At 35.6% G+C, this 24960-nt stretch overlaps 1 protein-coding gene across 4 annotated transcripts; it reads right to left on the bottom strand.

Moving 5' to 3' along the window:
- Positions 1–3527: 3527 nt before the first annotated feature.
- On the bottom strand, positions 3528–19556 carry LOC128229319 (endonuclease 8-like 3). 4 transcript variants are annotated; one of them, XM_052941173.1, is made up of 9 exons: positions 19458–19556; positions 13899–14017; positions 12423–12566; positions 11061–11238; positions 10416–10451; positions 8959–9033; positions 7665–7831; positions 6604–7132; positions 3531–6054 (listed from the first exon to the last, which is right to left on the bottom strand). In XM_052941173.1, exons 1-9 carry the CDS (start codon positions 19554–19556, stop codon positions 5893–5895), a joined length of 1509 nt encoding a protein of 502 aa, XP_052797133.1. In that variant the 3' UTR covers positions 3531–5892. The 4 variants fall into 4 exon arrangements, with proteins under 4 accessions (XP_052797134.1, XP_052797133.1, XP_052797132.1 ...); XM_052941172.1 differs by lacking the exon at positions 19458–19556 and adding an exon at positions 14941–15115; XM_052941174.1 differs by lacking the exons at positions 8959–9033; positions 19458–19556 and adding an exon at positions 14941–15115 and having other exon boundaries at positions 3528–6054.
- Between the last annotated feature and the right edge of the window lie 5404 nt (positions 19557–24960).

Here is a 24960-nt window from a genome sequence, read left to right as displayed (position 1 = left end):
GGGCGGGGCCAATTTTGACCCAAGGGCCATAATTTGAACAATCTTTGTAGAGGTCCACTAGGCGATGAATCATGACAAATATCTAAGCTCTAGGCCAAGTAAGTTCAGAGGAGAAGATTTTTTAAGTTTTTTTAGAGAAAACCCATGACCCCACGGGGCGGGGCCAATTTTGACCCCAAGGCCATAATTTGAACAATCTTTGTAGACGTCCACTTGACGATGAATCATGCCAAATATCTAAGCTCTAGTCCAAGTAAGTTCAAAGGAGAAGATTTTTGAAGTTTTCACTATAAACATATAGAGAATACCCTAACCCCCGGGGCAGGGCCAATTTTGACCCCAAGGCCATAATTTGAACAATCTTTGTAGAGGTCCACTAGACGATGAATCATGCCAAATATCTAAGCTCTAGTCCAAGTAAGTTCAGAGGAGAAGATTTTTGAAGTTTTAACTATAAACATATCAAGTATACCCATGACCCCCGGGGCGGGGCCAATTTTGACCCCAAGGCCATAATTTGAACAATCTTTGTACAAGTCCACTAGACGATGAATCATGCCAAATAGCTAAGCTCTAAGCCACGTAAGTTCAGAGGAGAAGATTTTTGAAGTTTTCACTATAAACATATAGAGAAAACCCATGACCCCCCAAGGGGGCCGGGCCAATTTTGACCCCAAGGGCCATAATTTGAACAATCTTTGTAGAGGTCCACTAGACGATGAATCATGCCAAATATCTAAGCTCTAGTCCAAGTAAGTTCAGAGGAGAAGATTTTTGAAGTTTTAACTATAAACATATAGAGAATACCCTAACCCCCGGGGCGGGGCCAATTTTGACCCCAAGGCCATAATTTGAACAATCTTTGTAGAGGTCCACTAGACGATGAATCAAGCCAAATATCTAAGCTCTAAGCAACGTAAGTTCAGAGGAGATTTTTGATTTTTTTTAATATAAACATATAGAGAAAACCCATGACCACCCAGGGGCGGGGCCAATTTTGACCCCAGGGCCATAATTTGAACAATCTTTGTAGAGGTCTACTTGACGATGAATCATGCCAAATATCTAAGCTCTAGTCCAAGTAAGTTCAGAGGAGAAGATTTTTGAAGTTTTAACTATAAACATATAGAGCATACCCATGACCCCCCGGGGCGGGGCCAATTTTGACCCCAGGGCCATAATTTGAACAAACTTTGTAGAGGTCCACTTGACGATGAATCATGCCAAATATCTAAGCTCTAGTCCAAGTAAGTTCAAAGGAGAAGATTTTTGAAGTTTTCACTATAAACATATAGAGAATACCCTAACCCCCCGGGGCGGGGCCAATTTTGACCCCAAGGCCATAATTTGAACAATCTTTCTAGAGGTCCACTTGACGATGACTCATGCCAAATATCTAAGCTCTAGTCCAATTAAGTTAAGAGAAGAATATTTTTGAAGTTTTAACTATAAACATATCAAGTATACCCATGACCCCCGGGGCGGGGCCAATTTTGACCCCAAGGCCATAATTTGAACAATCTTTGTAGAGGTCCACTAGACGATGAATCATGCCAAATATCTAAGCTCTAGTCCAAGTAAGTTCAAAGGAGAAGATTTTTGAGGTTTTAACTATAAACATATAGGGAATACCCTAACCCTCCGGGGCTGGGCCAATTTTGACCCCAAGGCCATAATTTGAACAATCTTTGTAGAGGTCCACTAGACGATGAATCATGCCAAATATCTAAGCTCTAGTCCAAGTAAGTTAAGAGGAGAAGATTTCTGAAGTTTTAACTATAAACATATCAAGTATACCCATGACCCCCCGGGGTGGGACCAATTTTGACCCCAAGGCCATAATTTGAACAATCTTTGTAGAGGTCTACTTGACGATGAATCATGCCAAATATCTAAGCTCTAGTCCAAGTAAGTTCAGAGGAGAAGATTTTTGAAGTTTTAACTATAAACATATAGAACATACCCATGACCCCCCGGGGCGGGGCCAATTTTGACCCCAGGGCCATAATTTGAACAAACTTTGTAGAGGTCCACTTGACGATGAATCATGCCAAATATCTAAGCTCTAGTCCAAGTAAGTTCAAAGGAGAAGATTTTTGAAGTTTTCACTATAAACATATAGAGAATACCCTAACCCCCCGGGGCGGGGCCAATTTTGACCCCAAGGCCATAATTTGAACAATCTTTGTAGAGGTCCACTTGACGATGACTCATGCCAAATATCTAAGCTCTAGTCCAATTAAGTTAAGAGAAGAAGATTTTTGAAGTTTTAACTATAAACATATCAAGTATACCCATGACCCCCGGGGCGGGGCCAATTTTGACCCCAAGGCCATAATTTGAACAATCTTTGTAAAGGTCCACTAGACGATGAATCATGCCAAATATCTAAGCTCTAGTCCAAGTAAGTTCAAAGGAGAAGATTTTTGAGGTTTTAACTATAAACATATAGGGAATACCCTAACCCTCCGGGGCTGGGCCAATTTTGACCCCAAGGCCATAATTTGAACAATCTTTGTAGAGGTCCACTAGACGATGAATCATGCCAAATATCTAAGCTCTAGTCCAAGTAAGTTAAGAGGAGAAGATTTTTGAAGTTTTAACTATAAACATATCAAGTATACCCATGACCCCCCAAGGAGGCGGGGCCAATTTTGACCCCATGGGCCATAATTTGAACAATCTTTGTAGAGGTCCACTAGACGATGAATCATGCCAAATATCTAAGCTCTAGTCCAAGTAAGTTCAAAGGAGAAGATTTTTGAAGTTTTCACTACAAACATATAGAGAAAACCCATGACCCCCCGGGGCGGGGCCAATTTTGACCCCAAGAGCATAATTTGAACAATCTTTGTAGAGGTCCACTAGACGATGAATCATGCCAAATATCTAAGCTCTAGTCCAAGTAAGTTAAGAGGAGAAGATTTTTGAAGTTTTAACTATAAACATATAGAGCATACCCATGACCCTCCGGGGCATGGCCAATTTTGACCCCAGGGCCATAATTTGAACAAACTTTGTAGAGGTCCACTAGACGATGAATCATGACAAATATCTAAGCTCTAGGCCAAGTAAGTTCAGAGGAGAAGATTTTTTAATTTTTTTTAGAGAAAACCCATGACCCCCCTGGGCGGGGCCAATTTTGACCCAAGGGCCATTATTTGAACAATCTTGGTAGAGGACTATTTGGTGATCCTACCTACAATATATCAATGGGCTAAACCTTGTGGTTTGGGAGAAGAAGATTTTTAAAGTTTTTCCTTTCCATTACCATGGCAACCAGAGTTCTGCATGGATTTCAATTCTTTGAACAATTTTCAAAGGGGACCACCCAAGGAACATTCCTGTGAAGTTTGGATGAAATTGGCTAAGCGGTTTATGAGGAGATGTCGTTTAAAGTAAAAAGTTTATGGACGGACGGACGGACGACGGACGGACGCCGGACAAATTGTGATCACAAAAGCTCACCTTGTCACTGTGTGACAGGTGAGCTAAAAATAGGGCATGAAGTTCTACCGAGTATTTTTTACTGTTATACGCCAGCGGTTTTGACTAAATGCTAAACCGATTTGTTAAAATCGATACACTATCCTAAGAGACCTATAGAAGGTTGTAAGCCAAGAAAGCAAAGTACATGTAGTAAAGATGTTTTAATTAATCAGGACTTATAATTAGCTGAGCAACATTTCAATTTTGAGTAAGTTCTTGTTTTGTACTATAAAGTTCATTAAGTAAAATAAGTCATTCAATTTTGTAATTTAATGTATCAGTACACTTTAGAAATTGCAGTTACACTAATGAATAACCCAAGAGTGTACCATACACTTTACTAGAATGCATAAGGGTGTAAAATATAATGTAAAAAAGTTATCTGTAGCTCTGTAGTAAGCTTAATTGACGAGTGACGTATGGACTGACAGGACAAAACAATATGTCTTCCCCACTCATTGGGGTTTGGGGTACGGGGATTCCAAACCTGCATTGAGAGTGTAGCTTCACTGTGTGACTCAAAATAACACTAAACATATCTTAGTACTGTTGACCTTTATCAATACTTTGGCTAAAACAATGTTTGATAATAACACATAAAACAAGTACTCTGCTATTTTTCTGTTAAGAAATGTCCAAAATATTTAAAACAACTTAAAAACAAGAGGTGTTTGTCAAACATTATGCCCCCCCCCCTGAGTGCCATGTTGTCAGGATTATTTGGGATTGAATGAAATATGCATGGACCTCCAAGTTTAAGGCCATGGGTTCAGGCAGTGTCAAGTTATCACACAGACAAGCTTTTTTCGTTTAAGGTCACTGTGACCTTGACCTTTGATTTGATGACTCCTGAAATCAATAGGGGTCATCTACTGGTCAGGCCCAGCCTCCATGTCAAGTTTGATGATAATAGGTCTAGGCATTGTTGAGATATCACTGGGAGAGGCTTTGCTAACTTTTTCACATTTAAGGTCATTGTGACCTTAAACTCTGGACCTATGACCCCCAAAATAATAGGGGTCATCTACTAGTCAGGGCCAACCTTCATCTCAAGTTTGATGATCATAGGTCAATGAATTGTTAAGTTTGCCTTAATGGTCACTGATGTTGACCTTTGATCCGATGACCCTAAAATCGATAGGGGTCATCTACTGGTCAGGCCCAACCTCCAAGTCAAGTTTGAGGGCCATGGGTGCAGCAGGCATTGTCCAGTTATCACTCAGACATCCTTTAACAAACCAAGGTCACTGTGACTTTGACCCTTTGCCCGATGACCCCCAAAACAATAGGGGTCATCTACTGGTCAGTCCTAACTTCCATATTAAGTTTGATGAACATAGGTCTAGGCATTGTTGAGTTATCACTCGGACAAGCTTTAAAGTTATTTTATCATTAAAGGTCACTATGACCTTGACCTTTGAGGCCATGAGCCATAAAATCAATAGGTGTCATCTTCTGGTCAGACATTACCTCCAAGTCAAGTTTGAGGGCCATGAGTGCAGGCATTGTAGAGTTATCACTCTGACAACCCTTTATCATTCAAGGTCACTGTGACCTTGACTTTTTGCCCGATGACCCCCATAATCAATAGGGGTCATCTACTGGTCAGGCCCAACCTCTAATTCAGGTTTGAGGGCCATGGGTGCAGGCATGGTAGTTATCACTGGGACAACCTTTTATCATTTAAGGTAACCGTGACCTTGACCTTTGACCCGATGTGCCCATAAATCACTGGGGGTCATCTACTGGTCAGGCCCAACCTCCAAGTCAAGTTTGAGGGCCATGGGTGCAGGCATTGTAGAGTTATCACTCAGACACCCTTTAACCAATCAAGGCCACTGTTACTTTGACCTTTGGCCCGATGACCCCCCAAAACGATAGGTGTCATCTACTGGTCAGGCCCAATCTCCATGTCAAGTTTGAGAGCCATGGAAGCAGGCATTGTTCAGTTATCACTCGGACAAGCTTTATAATTATTTTATCATTAAAGGTCACTGTGACCTTGACCTTTGACCCGATGAGCCCTTAAATCAATAGGGGTCATCTACTGGTCAGGCCCAACCTTCATGTCAAGCTTGATCACCATACCTCCAGGAATTGTTGAGTTATAACTCGGACAAGCTTTGGTCTACCGACGGACGGACGGACTGACCGACATGTGCAAAGCAATATATCCCTCTTCTTCGAAGGGGGGCATAATAAAGTCACCATTGCATTGCATCATTAAAAGGGATATTTGTTTTATATACATTCTGAATGATTTTTCCTATCAAGACAGAGAGGCCGCGTCAGTGACCCTATGGAAATGCAGTTTAAACAACCTACTGATCTGCAAAATCATTTGGACATGAATCCCATGTATTGAGTATACAACAGCGTCTATATACATTGAATATACCACTCTTAGTCATAACCAATTGCCCATTCGAAGAACTTGCATTGTTTTTTCTTGGGCAGTTTGCAGGTGAAAAACCTCTTTCCGTTATTCGGTCCTATTTTCAACACAGTGCGTATAGTACAAGGTTTCCCATGGTCTGTGCAGGTAGGAAAATTGACATCAGCCCACTTAAATATAAAACACACAAGGATACCTTCTTGCAACAAGCCAATAACAAAATCTATACTTTTTCTCACATCCATTACAAGCAGTTACGAGGGGAAATATTTAGCATGAGTTATGGGACTTGCTAGTTTTATGACCATAGTTCACTATCAAAAAGATAACAATGAAATTATACAGATATATTTTTGAACTATCCATCACAACACCATTTTCATTATCAACTACAATAGCTTGACATTTAACATATATTATTATTCACAATAATTTACAATAAGTTGACATTTTACGGATATAATTGTTCACTACACGCTACTATATCATTTTCATTTTACAAATATAATTATTCCCTATCTATAATTATACCATGACTTTTTGCAGATATAATTGTTCATTATAACTGCAAAGAAATTCTTCTGTCTGCACTAAATAACACGAACAAATGTACCATTTAGCTCTTAATAATTTCAATTTATTACTGGAGAATATATATCCTAGTGTAATATAGATGTTGAAATTTATGGAAGGTAAAGCTAACAGCAATGACAAATTACCTGGAAGAAATTACAGGACCTGACGACACACGAAAAGAACCAGCGTCCCAGGTTTTGCCCCTCTTTGCGAACTTCCTTCATGCTGCATTTTCGCTTGTGATGTTCACACATTGGAATCCTACTTTTATCACTTTGTTCCTTTGTTGTTCCATTTTGTGTTTTGTTGGTTTTTGCAGATCCATTTTGAGGTATCTTTGTTTTAAAACCAGTTTTGTTTTCCAGCTTGACCACACTTGTGTTAATTTTCTGAGTTTTTGCCCTTGTTTGCTCAACACCAGAGTCTTCTGTTTTCCTTTTCCTGTTCATTGTTTGATTGCCTTGTCCAGAAACATGCCCTTTAGCCCCAAACTGTGCAGGCTTGGCTTCCACAGTTTTGTCAACCCTGGGGTTGAGGCAGGCACTACAAGACGTTGCAGTGTCCTTGTTGATGAGTGTACAGTGCTCACATGACCAGTCTGCTATCTCCGGTTGTGAAATGTGGGACCCAGTCTGCACCCAGCCAAGCAAACTGTTCTTAGATGGAAGTTTTCTGAAATTCATTTTAATCATAGTTAAACTTTGTTCATCTAACCTTTGGTATGATCTTAAATCAAGGTCAAGAGCAATGTAAGTGGTTGCCATCATTCATCAGGTTTTCACATAGTACCATCCAACAGTTATTATGGCCATGCTACAGAAATGCATGATGTCACTGGTAATATGTGAATGGAGCTTCATTTTGAACATCATTAACATTTTCAACATATGGCCAAGGTTATAGTATTTTACAGCACGTACATATGACAACAGCAAGACCTATTTTCATTTTGAAAGAAAACAAACAAAGCTAATACAACATATTGGGTTCACATAATTATAAAGTAATTAAGCTTGTAAGTTAACATATTAAATTAAGTATTTAAAAAGGAATTGAACTATGCAAAGGATTTCAATTTTCCCTCTTTAACAGGTCATCATGAAATATAAGAAAGCAAGACCACTCATAAAGTGAAAAGCCAAACTTGTCATCCAATAATCTTATTTTAAATTTACTATGCAAATGTTTCCTTTTTAATACCCACCTGTTTTTGTTTACCAGATCATTGGTCTGACAGTTCTCACAGAAGTAGGTCACCCTCCCACTATCATCACCAAGGCGACATATGATGACCCTGCCCTCACACTGTTTACACAGACGCTTCCCATAAATCTTGTAGTATGGAGACAGCTGCTTACCATCACGCCGACACTGAGGATTCAGATATCACATTATTCAAAAGATGTGTTTTAGTAATGTATTAGATGTATTTAAGTTCAATGCAATGTCGTTTGATTTATTTCTCACCAGTTCATAGTATTCATTCATCAACTGATCTCAGCTTTTTACATAAAACCAGCCTCATCTTTTGATCTTAATTTTACTGTTACTGGCTCAATACAAACTAAAAATGAATTGCTTAAGGAAAACAAAGTTATCATAATAATAAACAAGAGCACCGCGAAACGGAGCATTATACGCCCGAAGAAGATTTGGCTTGAGGTCTTTAATAAACATTTAGGTTATGCTAGTATACTGCTTACTAAGTTTAAAAGTAGCAGGACTTGGAAACTGCTCACAACACATCCTTTTAATGTAGCAATAATTTATATAAAGTTATCTAAAAATTGCTTTATTGGTTACAAAGATGTAGCTAGGACACGTTTTCTAAAAATTCCTTTATTAGTAGTAACACAAAGTTGTGGCCTGGACACGGAATTGCACCCCCCCCCCCAGTGAAATTAGCCTTTGAGGTACGGACCTGGAAAGCATGCTTGACAAATCCTTTTAATGTAGAGATGATTTGTATAAAGTTATTTGAAAATTGCTTTAGTAGTAACCCAGTTAATGCCTGGACATGGAATTGCTAACGTCCCCCCCATGGTGATTCTAGTGTTTGAGGTATGGACCTGGAAATTGCGCGCGACACATCCTTTTAATGTAATGATGCTTTGTATAAAGTTATTTGAAAATGACTTTATTAGTGACCAAGTTGTGGCCCGGACACGGATTTGCTAACGCACCCCCTATGGTGATTCTAGTCTTTGAGGTATGGACCTGGAGATTGCGTGCAACACATCCTTTTAATGTAGTGATGATTTGTATAAAGTTATTTGAAAATCGCTTTATTAGTTCCCAAATTATGGCCCAGACACGGAATTGCTAACGGAAGGACAGACGGACAGACAGACGGACAGACGATGGAGGCCATAACATAATAAGACCCTTCGGGCGTATAAAAACCGAATTCTGTTGTAAAGATACATGTCTGAAAATAAAATATAGAATGACAGAAGTTGTCAAGTTTTACATTTAACAAGTAGAAATGCTCGAGATACCCGGTAGAATATATCTGTAAAGTCCCTGGTCATCTTGAGCAGGTGGCGAATGTGCTCATCCTTAAGCTCCCCAATCTGTACATGTACAAACACACATAGTGTGATACAGTAGTTAAGATGTCTGATAGTCCGACAAGGAAAATTAACAATGGACAATAATTCTGTAATTAGCTGAAAAAGAGTTATGGTTCTTGTACACTACACTTCCTTTTATTGTACTTTACTTTTGTATAAAGTTTAATTAAATTCCATCCATTTTCAAGTTATGGTCCGTACAAGGAAAAGTACAAAAGGGCAACAACTCTTCCATCCAATAGTTTTAAAGTTGCACTCTAGACAAGAAAGAGTAACAAAGAGAAAAAGTATGCAATTAGCTTAGCAAGAGTAATAGTTCTTCAAACCTCAACTTCTTCTCATTGCACTTTACCACTTAAGATGTTAAATTCAATTCCATCCAGAAGTTTTCAAGTGATGCTCTGAACAAGGAAAGAAATGACAAAGGGCAATAACTTTGCTTAAATAGAGTAATGTTTCTTGTATACTGTACTTCCTCTCATTATTTTCTATCATCCTATGTATCCAACGTACCCCCCTTCAAACTTGTTCATCGGGAGTATACAAATACAGATTACAATAAATATTTGCAATGTATTTTCAGTCAATTTGTTTACATATTAGTTATGAATAAGCAATACCCTATGACCTCAAACCAAGATTAAATTGGGTCAGAGGCATCAAAATTAAACATAATTGCCAAAATAAATGGCTCAAGGGAATTTCAAATTAATTTCTACAATGAAGACCTAAACAACATGCAGTCACACGAAGAATGCCTGCCTACACAATGCAATGCTTCCAATACTCATCTTGTCATATGAAAATATAGCAGCTATATAGACAATTACTAATGACACGACGCTTTTATGCAAGTACAATTTAGAACACTTTTCTTTAAAGGGACTAGACACCAGACGATAACATTGCAAGAAAATTATCAAAAACTTACATAAAATTGATATTCTTGTATACAATATATTTAATCTTACTATCACTTACTACACCTGTCTCTTTCCAGTTTGAGTATATAACAAATTCGAAATTTACTGGTGTTGTCTACCACCTAAATACCAGTATATTTAAAATATTATAGGTATATGTTTCTGAACTTATCATATTACTTTTACGTGCTAAATATACACACTATAATCTTGAAAATGATTATGCGTTATTTTTGAATGGGTAAACTCAATTGACAAAAATATTCTTTCCATCATGTAAAGATTACGAAAGTGATGTACTATCAGCCTCATACTAGCTTGAATTGACAATTCTAAGCTTGTTTAAAGGGATGTATTTGTGGATTTGGGGACCATCAGGTGTCTAGTCCCTTTAAAGACCATTGTTCTTGAAGAGTCTTTATCTTCTAAGGCTTGGACATTGTTCCTTTATGTTCCTACCTTTGAGCTTGGTTTTATGCCACTGTCAAACAAGGCCTGTAAACAGAGAACAATATTAAGCGTTAGGTCATGTTCAATATTTTTAAAATCACCTGAAGGTTTGTTTATTTTTATTATTTGTATATACCATGGTTCATGTTTTAAGAAAAAAGGTGGCTTCCCCGCCTTTCAGGAAAGTATGTTACTAAATGAGTTCAGGTAAATTAAGAGATATTTATTGTTTCAGAAAAACAACGTCACTTTAAAGCTGCGCTCTCACAGATTTACCAATTTGACAACTTGTTTAAGTTATCGTCTCAGAATCAGCTGATATTGGTATTAATGCCTTCACTTTGGTCTTTACTTATACTTCATAATTAAATAGAACAAGTCTTAATGGTTTGAAAAACTGCCGAAAATGTCATTTTTCTTTGAGCGTTAGTAACGCTGTTTAACAGACATTTATGGAAATTAGGCTCATTTCAAGACAAAAAAATAAAAAAAGTTGTCAAAATGGTCAATCTGTGAGAGTGCAGCTTTAAGCGAAAAAAATGTTTCTTCTGTTTGTGAACAAGTAATTTAAAAGAGCAAACTGCTTTAAGCATTAGTTTAATTTTCTATCACAATCTTTTTTTACCAACACTTAAAAGATGCTAAGTAACGGACCTCATTCTTGATGATGTTGCCGACCCCTGGCAGAATGGACTGGTCCAGGAGCACATCACACACCTGTCTGTCCGTTTGTTCACGTACAAGAGAGAATGCGCGTCGGAAGTTGAACACTGGGGAACATATGTCAACATCATTCATTGTCTCGTATTTCTGCCTACAGGGGACCGATGGCCTGAAATTAGAATATTCACAGGTATAACATATTCATTTGTTTTCATTGGGTACAAACACAGAATTTTCCATCAAGTTGGTATAACCATTTATGAAGAAAAGTATGCTACATTTACATAGAACATGGCATAAAGATGAGTAGGGCATTGACAAGATATTCGCAGATATGATGTGATTGTTACGTTTCTGCAATGAAAAAAGGAAAACATTTTGAAAAAACATAAGGTATGATAATTTAAAATAAAACAAGAGCGCCAACTTTCACAAAATATGCCTGTCTTAACTTAAGAAGTCCAGTTTGGTGTGGTTTTACTTTAAGCCAAATTTAGACTGCAGACTCTGTACAACAGTTTTCACTAATTCAAGAGTCATAACTCTGGAGTGACTGAGGACACATGGCTGGCTATCAAACCTGACCGAGATCCGCCCATACACATTCTGACCAAATTTGGTGATGATTGAACAAAGTTCTTGATCGGACAAGTCCAACTTTAGGTAATTCCTATAAGTAAAGAATTATAACTCAAGAAGGACTCATGCGATATGGCTTATTAATAAACTTTAATTAAGACTAAATTTAGTGATGATTGGAAAAAGGCTTCTAAAGAAATTGATCAGACAAGATTTATTTTAGGTATTTTCTATAATTAAAGGGCATTTAACTCATGAATGAATCAAGCAAAAACAGCTGGTATTGGAACTTGTCTGAGATATTATGTCCATACACATTCTTTCCAAATTTGGTGAAGATTGGACAGAGGCATCTAAAGTTAATGATCAGACAAAAACAATTTGATGTTGTTTCTATAATTAAAGGACAAAAACTCTCAAGTTAATAAAGCGATATGGCTGGTTATCAAACTTGTCTAAGATATTATACCCATTAACATTCTGATCAAATTTGGGTAGTATTGGTTGGCTTCTCAAGTTATTGATAAGACAACTTACTTAAAGATGCTCATCCGCCCTATGCAGCAGGGTTTTTTCAATTTTTCATAGAACGGGACGTATAATAGTTGCTATGAAAAATGGGGAAAATGGACTGTTTTTAGCAGCAGAAACAAATACTATCCTATAAAAGGCAATTATTAATGAAATGATCACTGCTCTATTAAGTTTTACACTATTCCAACATTATATTTACTTTCAAGTAAAACAAGACACAGTTTATCCCTTTCCTCATACCTGATATCCACTGAAGACTTCTTGAACGTAAGTACATCCTCCGACATGTGTAGTTCCAGCGTGGCTGTCTCAGTCCTCCCACCAGAATCATTGTCAACCTTCGCATTGTTGATAAATGACTGGCCATCCATCAGAAAATGAACCCTAAAGAACATACAAGTTGGGTTTAGGTACCAGTTCCAACAAAACCATATGCTAATTTTAAAGCTGCACTCTCACAGATTAAACTTTTTATTTTTTGACTTGGAACAAGCCAAATTTTGCAAAAATCCATGGAAACCAATAATATAAGACTGCTGACAAAAAATTCAATCGCAGATGATTATATATAAATTCAAAAACTGATGTGTTATGCATTTTTCTTAAACCGCTAATAACGGTTTAAGCCATAAAACATTAATTTTCGAACAGAAATATGAAAATCCATGATCTGATTTATTGTCAGCAATCTTATAGCATTGGTTTGCAAATATTTACGCAAAAATTTGCTCTTTCCAAGACAAAAAATAAGTTGCAAAAATGGTGTATCTGTGAGAGTGCAGCTTTAATGATGTCCAAGACAAAAAATAAGTTGCAAAAATGGTGTATCTGTGAGAGTGCAGCTTTAATGATGTGGTACCATTACTAGTACTGTCAAATTTGTACTTATATGTCTGCAAATAAAATAATGATACATTTTACACATAAAGAACATTAATTATCACTACAATTATACAATTGGTAGTTATTATTGATTTATTTTTTAAATAAATAATTTTACTCTACATTCAGTCATAATCATCATGTCATAAAGGAAGTAATATTCACTAAATAACAAAGTTACATACATTTATTTTGTCATCCTACTTTAATAAAGTTTAATCTGAACATCTGCTATAATGATTTAGGCACTTAATATTAAAATTCAACTAAGTTTTTATACATACACAGTAACAAAAATCATAAATTTCAGTTGATGATTCATGAAACAGTAAATCTTTAATATATAGCCAATGGCCAAATTCTCCCATTGGTGTTGTCTCCCTTTATACAGGCGGAAGAAAGAACTATATAAACCATGACCATCTGGCTAGGCCAACGGAAAGATTTTATAAAAACAGTTTAAAGTGACTCCCTTATTCAAAGTCAATACATACACATTATAACAAACAAACTACTTACTAAATATATATAATAAATATTGATTAATGATAAGAAGATAGTAACCATGTTTTTAATAGCTGAAATAGCAAAAATATTAAATGATTGGTGAGTTGTAAAATATTTACTTGTGATCTACTATTGTCTCATTAGGTAGAAATGTTTTCTGCACCTTTCTTTTAAAAACCCGAAAGTATCCTTCACGAAAACGTTTTGGACATTTATACATATTTTTTGTTATTTAAACAATTGTATTAATTGTGGTAAATCTGATTTGGGAGTATGAGTACATCTTTAACCTGAAATGTTTTGGCATTGCAAATATATATACTGTACCGTAAGCAGATATCTCCAAAGTACATGAACAATTCTTTCCCGAGTGTCTGAACATCTTCCAGATGTCGACCAATCAGCTGATGAAATGGAGAAGCAGCGCCCACATCCTTCTTCTTGAACTGCATATTTATATAATATAAATATTAGTTATGTTTATAACAAAAAATTGATTGGTTGGGCCTGAAATTGGTGACAATCAATTTTATTTGGTCATCGTTCATCGATTCAACCTGCTAGTTGTTTTTCTTCTTTCCTCTCATTATTTGCGTTCGGTTAATTTTAGCCAATTTTCTCATTTGAAATTGTTTATTCATTCGGAAGGGTGCAGTTGTTTTCATTAACAATATGGCCGAAAGCAACAACAACACTAAATAACTACAAACATATGCATAACATAAGCATAATTAAGGATTACTAATTATCGTACAAGAATAAAACTACAATTAAGGTATTGTCAAAAACGATTGTACTATCGATAATCTTTAACTTGAGTGGAACCGATTATCGATAGTCAAACTGGATGAAATATCTGTGGATATGCTCCAACCGCTTATAAATAAACATGTACATTGAAAATTATTTATCATATTATTTTTTTAATTGTTTCAACAGGCCATGAAAAACATTAAATCAACATGCCTAAAAGTGTTGATTTATGAATTTTTATAATATTTTTGTCACTAGCAATTCAATTTTATGTTAGAAATTAACTGTGAATTTGTATATATTTTTCCGCATTGTTATGACATCCTATGACAAACTATTTCTGGTTACCGTCAAGTTGTTGTATTTACAGAATGAGGTAAAAAAGAATTATTGAACGGTTTTCTAAATTGAAATTAAGTATTTTTTTAACAATTCTAGAAATAAATAAGGAACTATTGATGAATTGTGTGGTTGATGTCATTTATTATCAGGGATATGAACACAGTTGGGCTGGTTAAAGTATGCATGTGTAACCAGCCCAACTGCGTTCATACCTCGATAATGCCATCAACCACGCAATTCATCCCATAAATATTTAAAAATTAGTTAAACTCACCACCATGTTGGCCATTTTATAAAGAATCATTCCATTAATATGTGGCAGCAAATAAATGTTTTCAGCATTCACACAAAAAATAGCACAGCAATGACATATAAAAACCATTTTCGACTGTTTAAAATGCGTCACCTGCTGTACCCACGCATTCACTACTTATTCAGCCAATGCCTAGTCCATATAACAGCCGCTTCAGAGTTTTTGATGATATTTATTTGGGGACTCTACGTGTTAAAAAACGTTCTCTTAACGCACATTATTGTGGCTGTAATTAGCTACAATAATGAGCGATCAGGGATACTTTTATATTATTTTGACATTATGTATCCCTGTAACTAGTGTTGTGCCAATGATTGGTTATAATCGAAAAATGATCGGAACGGTCTCAGTGATTTTTTTTCGTGAAATTTACCGCCGAATATCGGTTGTTTACCCTCGCCGAAAATCGTCCAATTTTCCCAAAAAATAGTCATATTTTCCCAAAAAAAGGGTTATCAATTCCCCTAAGAAATGAATAAAAAATACAATTATGAATTGTCAGGTCTTTTTTCGGCAATATTTATAGCCGGTATTCATGTCATAAAGTATCCTTTTTTCCCCCATTACTAAATACAAATTCCAAATCTGGAGTTCTCAAACTAAAAATAATAAGAATAAAAGACGATGGAAATGTAAACAAAACAGTTATTTCCCTTACATGCAAGCGTCTATTCAAACATTCGGAACTCCTCGGCCATTTTTTTGAAAAAATGGACGAGGAGTTCCGAATGCTATTCAAAGAGACATACAATGATGTAACATCCGCGTCATGGTGAAAGGTGGATTTTCATTGGTTGAAATATATTTTTTTATCCATTCAGAGAGTATGTAACAAATTAAGAGTTAAAAACATTGTGTTAAAACATGTGTCATTGTCAACAGAAGGATTTATAATTCAAAAGTGACAGTAAATTATTCGGTGCAGGAGGGGATTAAAATAACTGATTAAATAGACAATGCTGTTCTTTGTCATGCGTCACCTACATGTTTACATACATGACATTGACCTTCATTGCCAATATCGGAAAATGACAGAACTGAGAAATGAAACTGAAAGTAGACAACTGGGTGAAATGACAAAGTATTTATTTATTATAATGATGGTGTATTCACTTTTTGATGAATGCCGAAGGAAACATGTTGATGAGATTTTACAAAATTCATTCATTTGTGTTTTGATCAATTGCAAACAAGACTATTTGGAAATTGGAAAAAATAAAAATTTTGATATATTAATTCCATTCTCTCTATGAGTGTGAACGTCATCATTTTTATTAGACAGCAGATTTTGTATCCAATTTAAGAGGAAGTAAGAAATTGTTTATTTCGAAGAGTTAAAACAAGGGATTAAACAATGTAAGGTGTTAACAGAGTCAGTGCATATTATGATGAAAATATCAATGTAATTCATTGAAGTATTATATAAATTATAGCCTTTGTTAATATTTATGAATAATTTCCCAACATTGATAGGGATCATTTGGCACAAAAATCATGTTTTACATGTTTTGATGATAGTAACTGTCATTAAAGAGATTTGAAACAGTTTTAATAGGTTTCTTTGTTACTGGTTCTTTTAAATGACCATTTTAATGTTCATTGTATTTTCCCAATTTTGGGAATTAACACGCTTATTTTCCCAATTGTAAAGCCACAGGTGACTTTTGAAAATTTAAATAAAAATCACTGGGTCTACGTTGGCGACAATCGACAGTGAAATTTGAACAATCGATTATAGAAACAAGGGACATGACAGATACTGAATAATTTACTTATTTCTGGTTAATGCTAGTTAATGTTGAAATGTTTAGGTGTTACTATGCTAAGTTATCTAAGACTTATATTCTTATCAAGTCAGTAAGTCACAACAGTTTTGTTTTTTTTAAAATTTCTTTTGTAATTTTACTGCTAAAGGATTGGCTCTCAACTTATCACGTTTGTGTTTTTTAAAAAGTGTTACTGTTTACTTCTTACCATGTAAGTATTTTGTTGTCTCAGATTTCTGAAAGAAACTGATCTTGTAGAACATATAGAATATTCAACTGCTTGTTGTACTTGTTACTGACTGATTATTAAAAAGAAATTCATATCTTTATTTGTGTTTATTTTACACATGTATACAATACTAAATGTAAGACAAAAAATATAGCCTGTGGTCTCATGTTCTGTAATAGTAACTTGTAAACACTAAAAGATCGCGTACTGAATAAATGAAAATATAATTTAAACTAAGAAATCTACAATTTTGTCGCTATCTTCACATAAATATATTCTTAATAACGAAAACCGTTATACATGTACACAACCAGTCAGACTCAGATTTGTCCCAGATTAACAGATATCAGGATACTTGATAAACAATCGACACATGTAAGTGTTTTATGATATTTGAAATTGAACATGTTTTTTGCATAATTACTTAAATAAATATGTGTTTAATAGTAGGCAATAATATTATCGTAGAAATTTAGAATTTCTAACGGAGATAGTTTCCAAATTGTGGCTGCGAGTATTCTCTGAGCAAGGACCGTTCGCTAGTTTTGCTGAGATGGTGGACGTCACGAGCCTGCCATAGTCTAAAATAATACACGTGTTATACGGGATTCTTCCAATCCCTAACGTCTAAACGGGAATGTGCAAAAAACGGGGGTGTTTTAGAAATATTGAAATTGTTTTAAGTGAAGTATATTATGGTTGAAATTGATCATAAAGAGTTATATTCATATTTTACCATGCAAGTGAAATGTTATTTTGCACTAAACAAGCATTTAATGCATTAAAACAAGTTGTTTACCTTTCCAATAAAACGAAAGTTGACTGACGCAGACAACAATTATGCAAAGGGGAACAACTCGATACAATCGTAATAACTCGGCCTCCTCCGAAAAGCTTCGAGATAGACCTCGTTATACAATCGTAACAACTCGGCCATGGCCGGAATGTTTCGAGCGATTTAAAACTGTGCCCTAAAGCCTTGCAGGTGCCCTTCATGTATATATCGTTATGTTTTGACAGAATGAAATGAAGAAAAGCCGCCAAACTCATTATTATAAGTTGGATATTTAATTTTTGTGTACGGAACTAATATAAAATAACATTATCTGGTAATATTTCTTGTTATCTTGACATATGATATTTTATAGACGCTATATGCTTTAACCCGGAATCCTGATCGGAACAACTACCCACTTTTGATACTAAACAATTGTACGTTGACGGATTTTTTTTTAGATTTTTGATATGGCAAATCCTTCACGTACAAATTGTTTAGTATCAAAAGTGGGTAGTTGTTCCGATCAGGATTCCGGGTTAAAGCATATAGCGTCTATAAAATATCATAAAAACAAGAAATATTACCAGATAATGTTATTTTATATTAGTTCCGTACGCACACAAAAAAATATCCAACTTATAATTATGAGTTTGACGGCTTTTCTTCATTTCATTCTGTCAAAACATAACGATATATACATGAAGGGCACCTGCAAGGCTTCAGGGCACAGTTTTAAATCGCTCGGAACATTTCGGACATGGCCGAGTTGTTACGAGTGTATAACAAGGTCTATCTCGAAGGTTTGTCGGAGGAGGCCGAGTTATTACGATTGTATCGAGTTGTTCCCCTTCGCATAATTGTTATTTGTGTCAGTCAACTTTCGTTTTATTGGAAAGGTAAACAACTTGTTTTAATGCATTAAATGCTTGTTTAGTGCAAAATAACATTTCACTTACATGGTAAAATATGAATTTAACTCTTTATGTTCAATTTCAACCATAAAATACTTCACTTAAAACAATTTCAATATTTTTAAAACACCCCCGTTTTTTGCACATTCCCGTTTAGACGTTAGGGATTGGAAGAATCCCGTATAACACGTCTATTATTTTAGACTACCCACTTTTGATACTAAATAATTTGTACGTGAAGGATTTGCCATATCAAAAATCAAAAAAAAAATCCGTCAACGTACAATTATTTGGACTAGAGCCTGCCATAGTCTAGATCCTCAAAAGACTCTTGTACAGCCATTTAGGTGGACTAGGCTATATAGTGGACCAGATCACAGTGATTTGGTGGGAATGAGCTGAAATTTGACCTTTACAAAATTTAGTGACATTTAACCTAAAATAACCTAGAATATAATTTTTCTTCAGATTCATCAAAGGGGTCACTATTCCCAACTATCTAGCATAAATAACTATGAATTACTGCACTTTTACAAAGTCAGAAAATCTCAGTTAGTAAAGTGAAACAACTCCAATTTTATCGAAATGTGAGAGCTAAGAAAAACATGCCTACAAAAGCACCCAAACGAAAAGTTGCAACAAAAAATGCAGCCAACATTCAGATCTTTCAATTGCAACCACTATTCTCACCTAAACATGCACCTAGTTGGAGAAATTTGATCAAGTTTCTGAAAATAGATGACCAGATGACAACAAAGAAGGATTTAATTATATTCAAACGACGGTGGAAATACCTTGTCAACAGCATTGCCTCCTACTCTTTTAACACATTGACCCTTGATTTTGGCTTTAATTTTTATGCCCTTTAACTTGCAACCTGGACCTTCTACCATTTTTCTTTTCTTGCTTAAAATGCAGTGTTTACGTAATTTGTTTAACCCGCCGGTTTTAGTGTCGTAATTATTACTTGCGTAGAATTTGCACGGCGGTACCGGTTACACACAACTAGACAAAGGCAGATTTTCATGCAGAAGCTGCAATGTCGTAGACTTTCCCCACCGCCGTGTTGGGCTAGTTGCCAGGGGCAAATGGATATGCTGGGTCTAACAATCAGAAACAACAATGGTCAATTTTAATGATTAACTTTATGTTGTGCACAACATTTGAAAAATCAGAAATACTGTCAAGGGTACAGACTAAAACGCATACAACATAGAAAAATAGTAACGCATACAACAATGGCGAAAAAGGGTTTTCAACTTTGCAGACTACATACAATGGTTGTTTGTCGCGAGTCAGTGGTGAATGTTCAGCGAAGGGTCTGCGACAGATTGTGTATATTAAACAACCTGTCGCAAAACATTCATAAATCAAGTATTTCTAAATGCGTGTCGACGATTGCAGATTCAAAACAACAAAGCCAATTTTTCAACAACCCTTTGTTTATTATATATACATGTACATGTACAATGTAGTATGTTAAAGCGGTCAGGCAGTAAAATAGTTTTGCTGGTCGCTAGTAATCTAACTAAATGGTTTACGTTAAGCTGATATTTTAACTTTCATTGAAATGTCCCGTCTTGAAGTGAAAGTATAGCACTTTTATATCATATATGTAAGCCTAGAAAATCTTTTTTAGCATATGGCTATAGGATCCAATGATGTGATTCGAAACCTTAAAACAGTAAGTTAGGAATATGTCAACGGGAAACCAGAAACTCCTACAACTGAAAGTAAACTAACTATTCAATCAAAATCCTATTAAAACAAAGGCAAGTTAAAAACACACTTTAAAGCTGCACTCTCACAGAATTACCATTTTTTTTTATTATTTGTTGTCTTGGAAAGGGCAATTTTTGCGTAAATATCTGCAAACCAATGATATAAGATTGCTGACTAAAGTCAGATCGTTGATTTTCATATTTCCATTTGAAAATTAATGTTTTATGGCACAAACCGTTACTAACGGTTTAAGAAAAATGCATAAAACATCATTTTTTTTTAACTTAAATGCAAATATCTGCGATCTTATTTTTTTGTCAGCAATCTTATTTAACTGGTTTCCATGGATTTTCGCAAAAAATGGCTCGTTCCAAGACAAAAAAAAAAGTTGTCAAAACGTTCAATCTGTGAGAGTGCAGCTGTAAAAGAGCAATTTCCTTCAGTGCATTAAAGGGACTCTGGAATCTAAGAGATTTTGCCTCAATTTATTAAGGATGCTGTGCAAAGTTAAGGACCATTTTTCACATATGTCTGTACTTTCATTTGAAACACTTTTAAAGCCGAATTTAATGCGAAATCTGATAATGAGTTTTAGGATAAAAAACTTTATTAGCGCAAAATACATCAAAAGGTTAAACTGCTATCATTTAAATGCCACCCTATTGTATTTAACCGGTGATGATCAATGTTTTTTTTTGTAAACTGTTGTAAGATACGACTTCATAGAAGTTGGAAAACACAGTTATGTTTTCATAAAAAGTTAATTTAGCAACCATGAATTCGAACATAACTAAAACAAACTCAGTGTTTTCTTATCACATTTTACTGTTAATGTCTCCTTAGCGTATCCATCCATGTCAATGTAAATTATTCAAACATTTTATGACTAAGCACATTTAAAAAGGTAATTACCCGATTGCATCTAAATATCTATTTATATTTAAACATGAAGTCGCAAAATGGAAGTTTACACACGAACACTCAAGTACTCGTTTTAAGGATTTAAAGAAGAAGTTATAGTTAGACTTAAGGCTATTGAAATATAATTGAACAACATTCAACATGATGCGCATTATTGGACTTATATTTTCATTTCAAATTATCCGGCTGGTTCTAGCTACACCAGAATTTTGCCCACAAACATGTAAATGTTCCCGTTTTGAACTCGCTTGCAACAAAACGGCAATCAGAGACGTTCCGTTAAATTTCTCTGATGAAATACAAGAAGTGCACTTGTTTGATTTCAACTTTAATGGAATAGAACCAGGTATATTTCGAGAAAATGTACTCTGGGCACGTATCAAGACCCTTATAATATATAGCTCACATGGAAAAACCTTATGCGAAGACGCTTTTGATGGCCTTGTGAATACAACATTTCTTGGACTTCATAGTGAACAACTTCAAAATGTATCTAATGAACTGCTCCGAGGTTTAGATAACATCGAATGTCTTGACTTTGACGGAGCTATTAAACTTGAACCAAAATGGTTTTTACCAGCAATTGGGCAATTTCCTTTGCCATTGCTTCGGAACGTGTCTTTGGCAGGACTGAACTCTTTTAATCTAAATACAATAGAAATGACTGATTACTTTTTCATAATGGTGACATTCAATGGAACAAGAAACATACATTATTTTGATGCATCCAATACGTTCGTAAGCGACATGGATTTTGGCTTGTTACACAAATATAACATATGTAACTCGATAAAGGAACTAAAGATGCGTTACATAGTACTAACTAGGGCCAGGAATTTCCTTGGTGCACCTTGCAAGAGTCTTAGAAAGTTGGATATGAAGGGATTTGACTCCCCAGTGCTACGAAAAGGAATAACATTCAACAACACCGGATTTTCCTGTATCGGTGTGTTGTTTTACAATAACATAGAAGAATACATACTGGATGATATTATAAGTAAAGCAGACAAGCCGATTGTGATATCAGATTTCCAGTTGAACATGTCTCAATGTCTTATGCATGTCAAAAGGGTATCGGGTAGCAACAATCGCATGCATTATCTGAACATAACAGCCTCATTGAACAATGTGACAGTTGAATCCTTCGAGTTTGGAAATTTTTCAAACAATGACTTACAGTATGCATCGCCCGCCTTGTTGAGACCTTCAGTAAACATGAAGACTCTTGATTTGTCCTTTAATCAGTTATCAAACATGCAACAAAAGTATCCGAAAGATCTGAATGATTTGTTTTCTCATAATATTAATTTGAAATACATTAATTTAGCTTCGAACAATTTGAACACTTTATCTCAGAAGATGTTTGAACACAACACTGCGTTGGAACATGTTGACATATCGTTGAATAACCTTAAGCATTTGGATTCCATTGGCCTGCATTTACGCAGACTAAAGTATCTGAAGGTCAGCCAAAATGCGATCAAACATTTGTCAAAGCAAGAAAAGAAAATCATGAACGAAATATATACTAACTCAAACACGTCTTTAAAAATTGATTTGTCCGGTAATCCATTTGTGTGTACATGCACATCTGAATCGTTGGCAACAATTGAATGGCTGAATGCTGGTTCTGGCACATATTTGGTTGGTGATTATGACCAATACACTTGCTCTTTAGAGGGGAAAAGAATCCAGATTATTCCAGATGCTTTGTCGAAGACTAAGACTTTCTGTAGACGAAAGAAAATGATAATGGAACTCATCATTGCAACGCCGACCGTGACCTTTGTTCTCGTGTTAGTTGCTGTTATATTGATAATACGTTCGAAAATAAAAGCCAAGAATTTTGCATTTGAAACAGTATTATCGCAATTGAGAAATGGCTCATTTCGAAAAGAGCATCTTGTTTTCCTTTCGTTTTGTTCGGAAGATGTAAATGTGGCTGTTGACATTAAGAGTGAGATGAAACGGAAGATGAGGGATATTTACAGAATCAGCAACGACAATCTTATCTGCTCTGGAGACACCCACTTCAGACCCGGGTTAAGGATTGGCGATGAAATGATCAGATGCATTGGTAATTCGGCCGTTGTTGTGTTTGTTGTGTCGAATGACTTCTATCAAAAATACTGGTGTAGAAGAGAGATTCGGGAATCATTTGATCAGAACAAACCAACGATTATCTTCTTGGTTGACTACGTCGATCCATCTTTAATGGACACGACCTTACAGAATTTGTATGAAAGAACCGTCCATGTGTCTTGCAGACAAAGTGGCATCGAGCTGTGTATACAACCAAGTTGGAATGTTGTTTGTAAAACAATTATTTCACTGGCTACAAAATCCCTAATTGGTGCGGACAGAAGAAACAGTGGTCGCGAGGATGAAAGATCAAGACTTCTAAATTGAATAAGAAAGTTTATGTTTTATGTTAGTCATCGATCTGTACTCAGATGTAGATAATTACTCTTCCATAGTTTTCAACTAGCATAAGCGCATGCATATACATGTGTATACTTTGCTTAAATGTTTAGTTTAAGGAATGAATGGCATGATAATCCCCTGCTGTTCAGGGCCATTTAGGGTCCATTTCGATAATAAAGACCTTCAAAACTGCAGAGCAGGATACTCGGATCAGAGATTTGATAAGACAATTAGATTAAGATCATCACACAGAGGTTGTGTTCTATGGACATTTTTTACGGGGGGAGGGGGGATATTTAAAGAAAGATTGAACTAAGCCTTTAAGGAAGACACATTGCTTAAAGAGTTGATTTATTGGTATTGTGGTAACATTATGGTCTTATCTTTTCTTAACTGTAGTTATCTGAGTTCATCATTTGTATTGTACGCCTTATAAGTTTAAGGTAGCTATCAAATTAATTTTTTGACAAATATGTTTGCTATCAAACAATTTCATCTACATTTGGCGTACTTCTTGTCAGTTGATATAATTGCCAATATACCTGAAAAGATTTGTGATTTAAATACAATGGTTGATACATGCAAGGATCAATATGTACAAGATGGGAATAATGCTATTCACGGTCAACACGGAATGGAATATTATAAAATGTTTAAAACTAACGAGATATAGAAATTACATATTGCTAAAGATACAGTCATAATTTATAATAGAAATGTACTATCCGAATCTACAGTTTCTTCTCGTTGTCTTGATTTTGAAATTGGTATACACAATACATCTCTAGAAATAAAAGTACATGTAAACTAAACTTGAATACTAATTTTACAATGTTTTCAATATACTTATACATATGTAAAAGTACCTTAATCCTAACATAGAAAAGTTCACTAACAAAATCTCAATAGAATCTCGGACTTTATGCACCAGTCTATTATAACCACATCCCCCAGGTCCGGGGGTATTCCGGGGATAGCCAGGGAAATTGGCCGTGTTTTTACCTTCCATGTGGCCCGCAGTGCTGTTTGAATGCGGTTGGTTTGTATACGCACCAAATATAGCGGGAACTGGTCCTTACCTAGTGTCCCTGGGATTCGGGGGCATTTGGCAGGGGTTTTACGAGCAGTTCGTCCCCGCAGGGCGGGGATTTTACCCAGGCTTGGCTGGACCGAAAGTCAAAGTCCCCGTTATTCCCCGGACCTGGGGGCGTGGTTACAATTGACTGGTGC

The sequence above is a fragment of the Mya arenaria genome, chromosome 3 (genome assembly GCF_026914265.1).
Source record: "Mya arenaria isolate MELC-2E11 chromosome 3, ASM2691426v1".
NCBI classification, from domain to species: domain Eukaryota; kingdom Metazoa; phylum Mollusca; class Bivalvia; order Myida; family Myidae; genus Mya; species Mya arenaria.
The sequence above is the reverse complement of the archived record's forward strand: the minus strand, read 5'-3'. Positions and strand labels throughout refer to the sequence as shown.

Excerpts from the sequence above, each read along its gene's own strand:
- LOC128229319 (XM_052941172.1), bottom strand. The coding sequence starts at position 15,048 with ATGGTTTTTATATGTCATTGCTGTGCTATTTTTTGTGTGAATGCTGAA. Across the intron at positions 9,034-10,415 it reads GCATAAAACCAAGCTCAAAG|ATTGGGGAGCTTAAGGATGA; the intron begins GTAGGAACATAA and ends GTACATGTACAG. Across the intron at positions 6,055-6,603 it reads GGTCCTGTAATTTCTTCCAG|TGGGCTGATGTCAATTTTCC; the intron begins GTAATTTGTCAT and ends TTTATATTTAAG.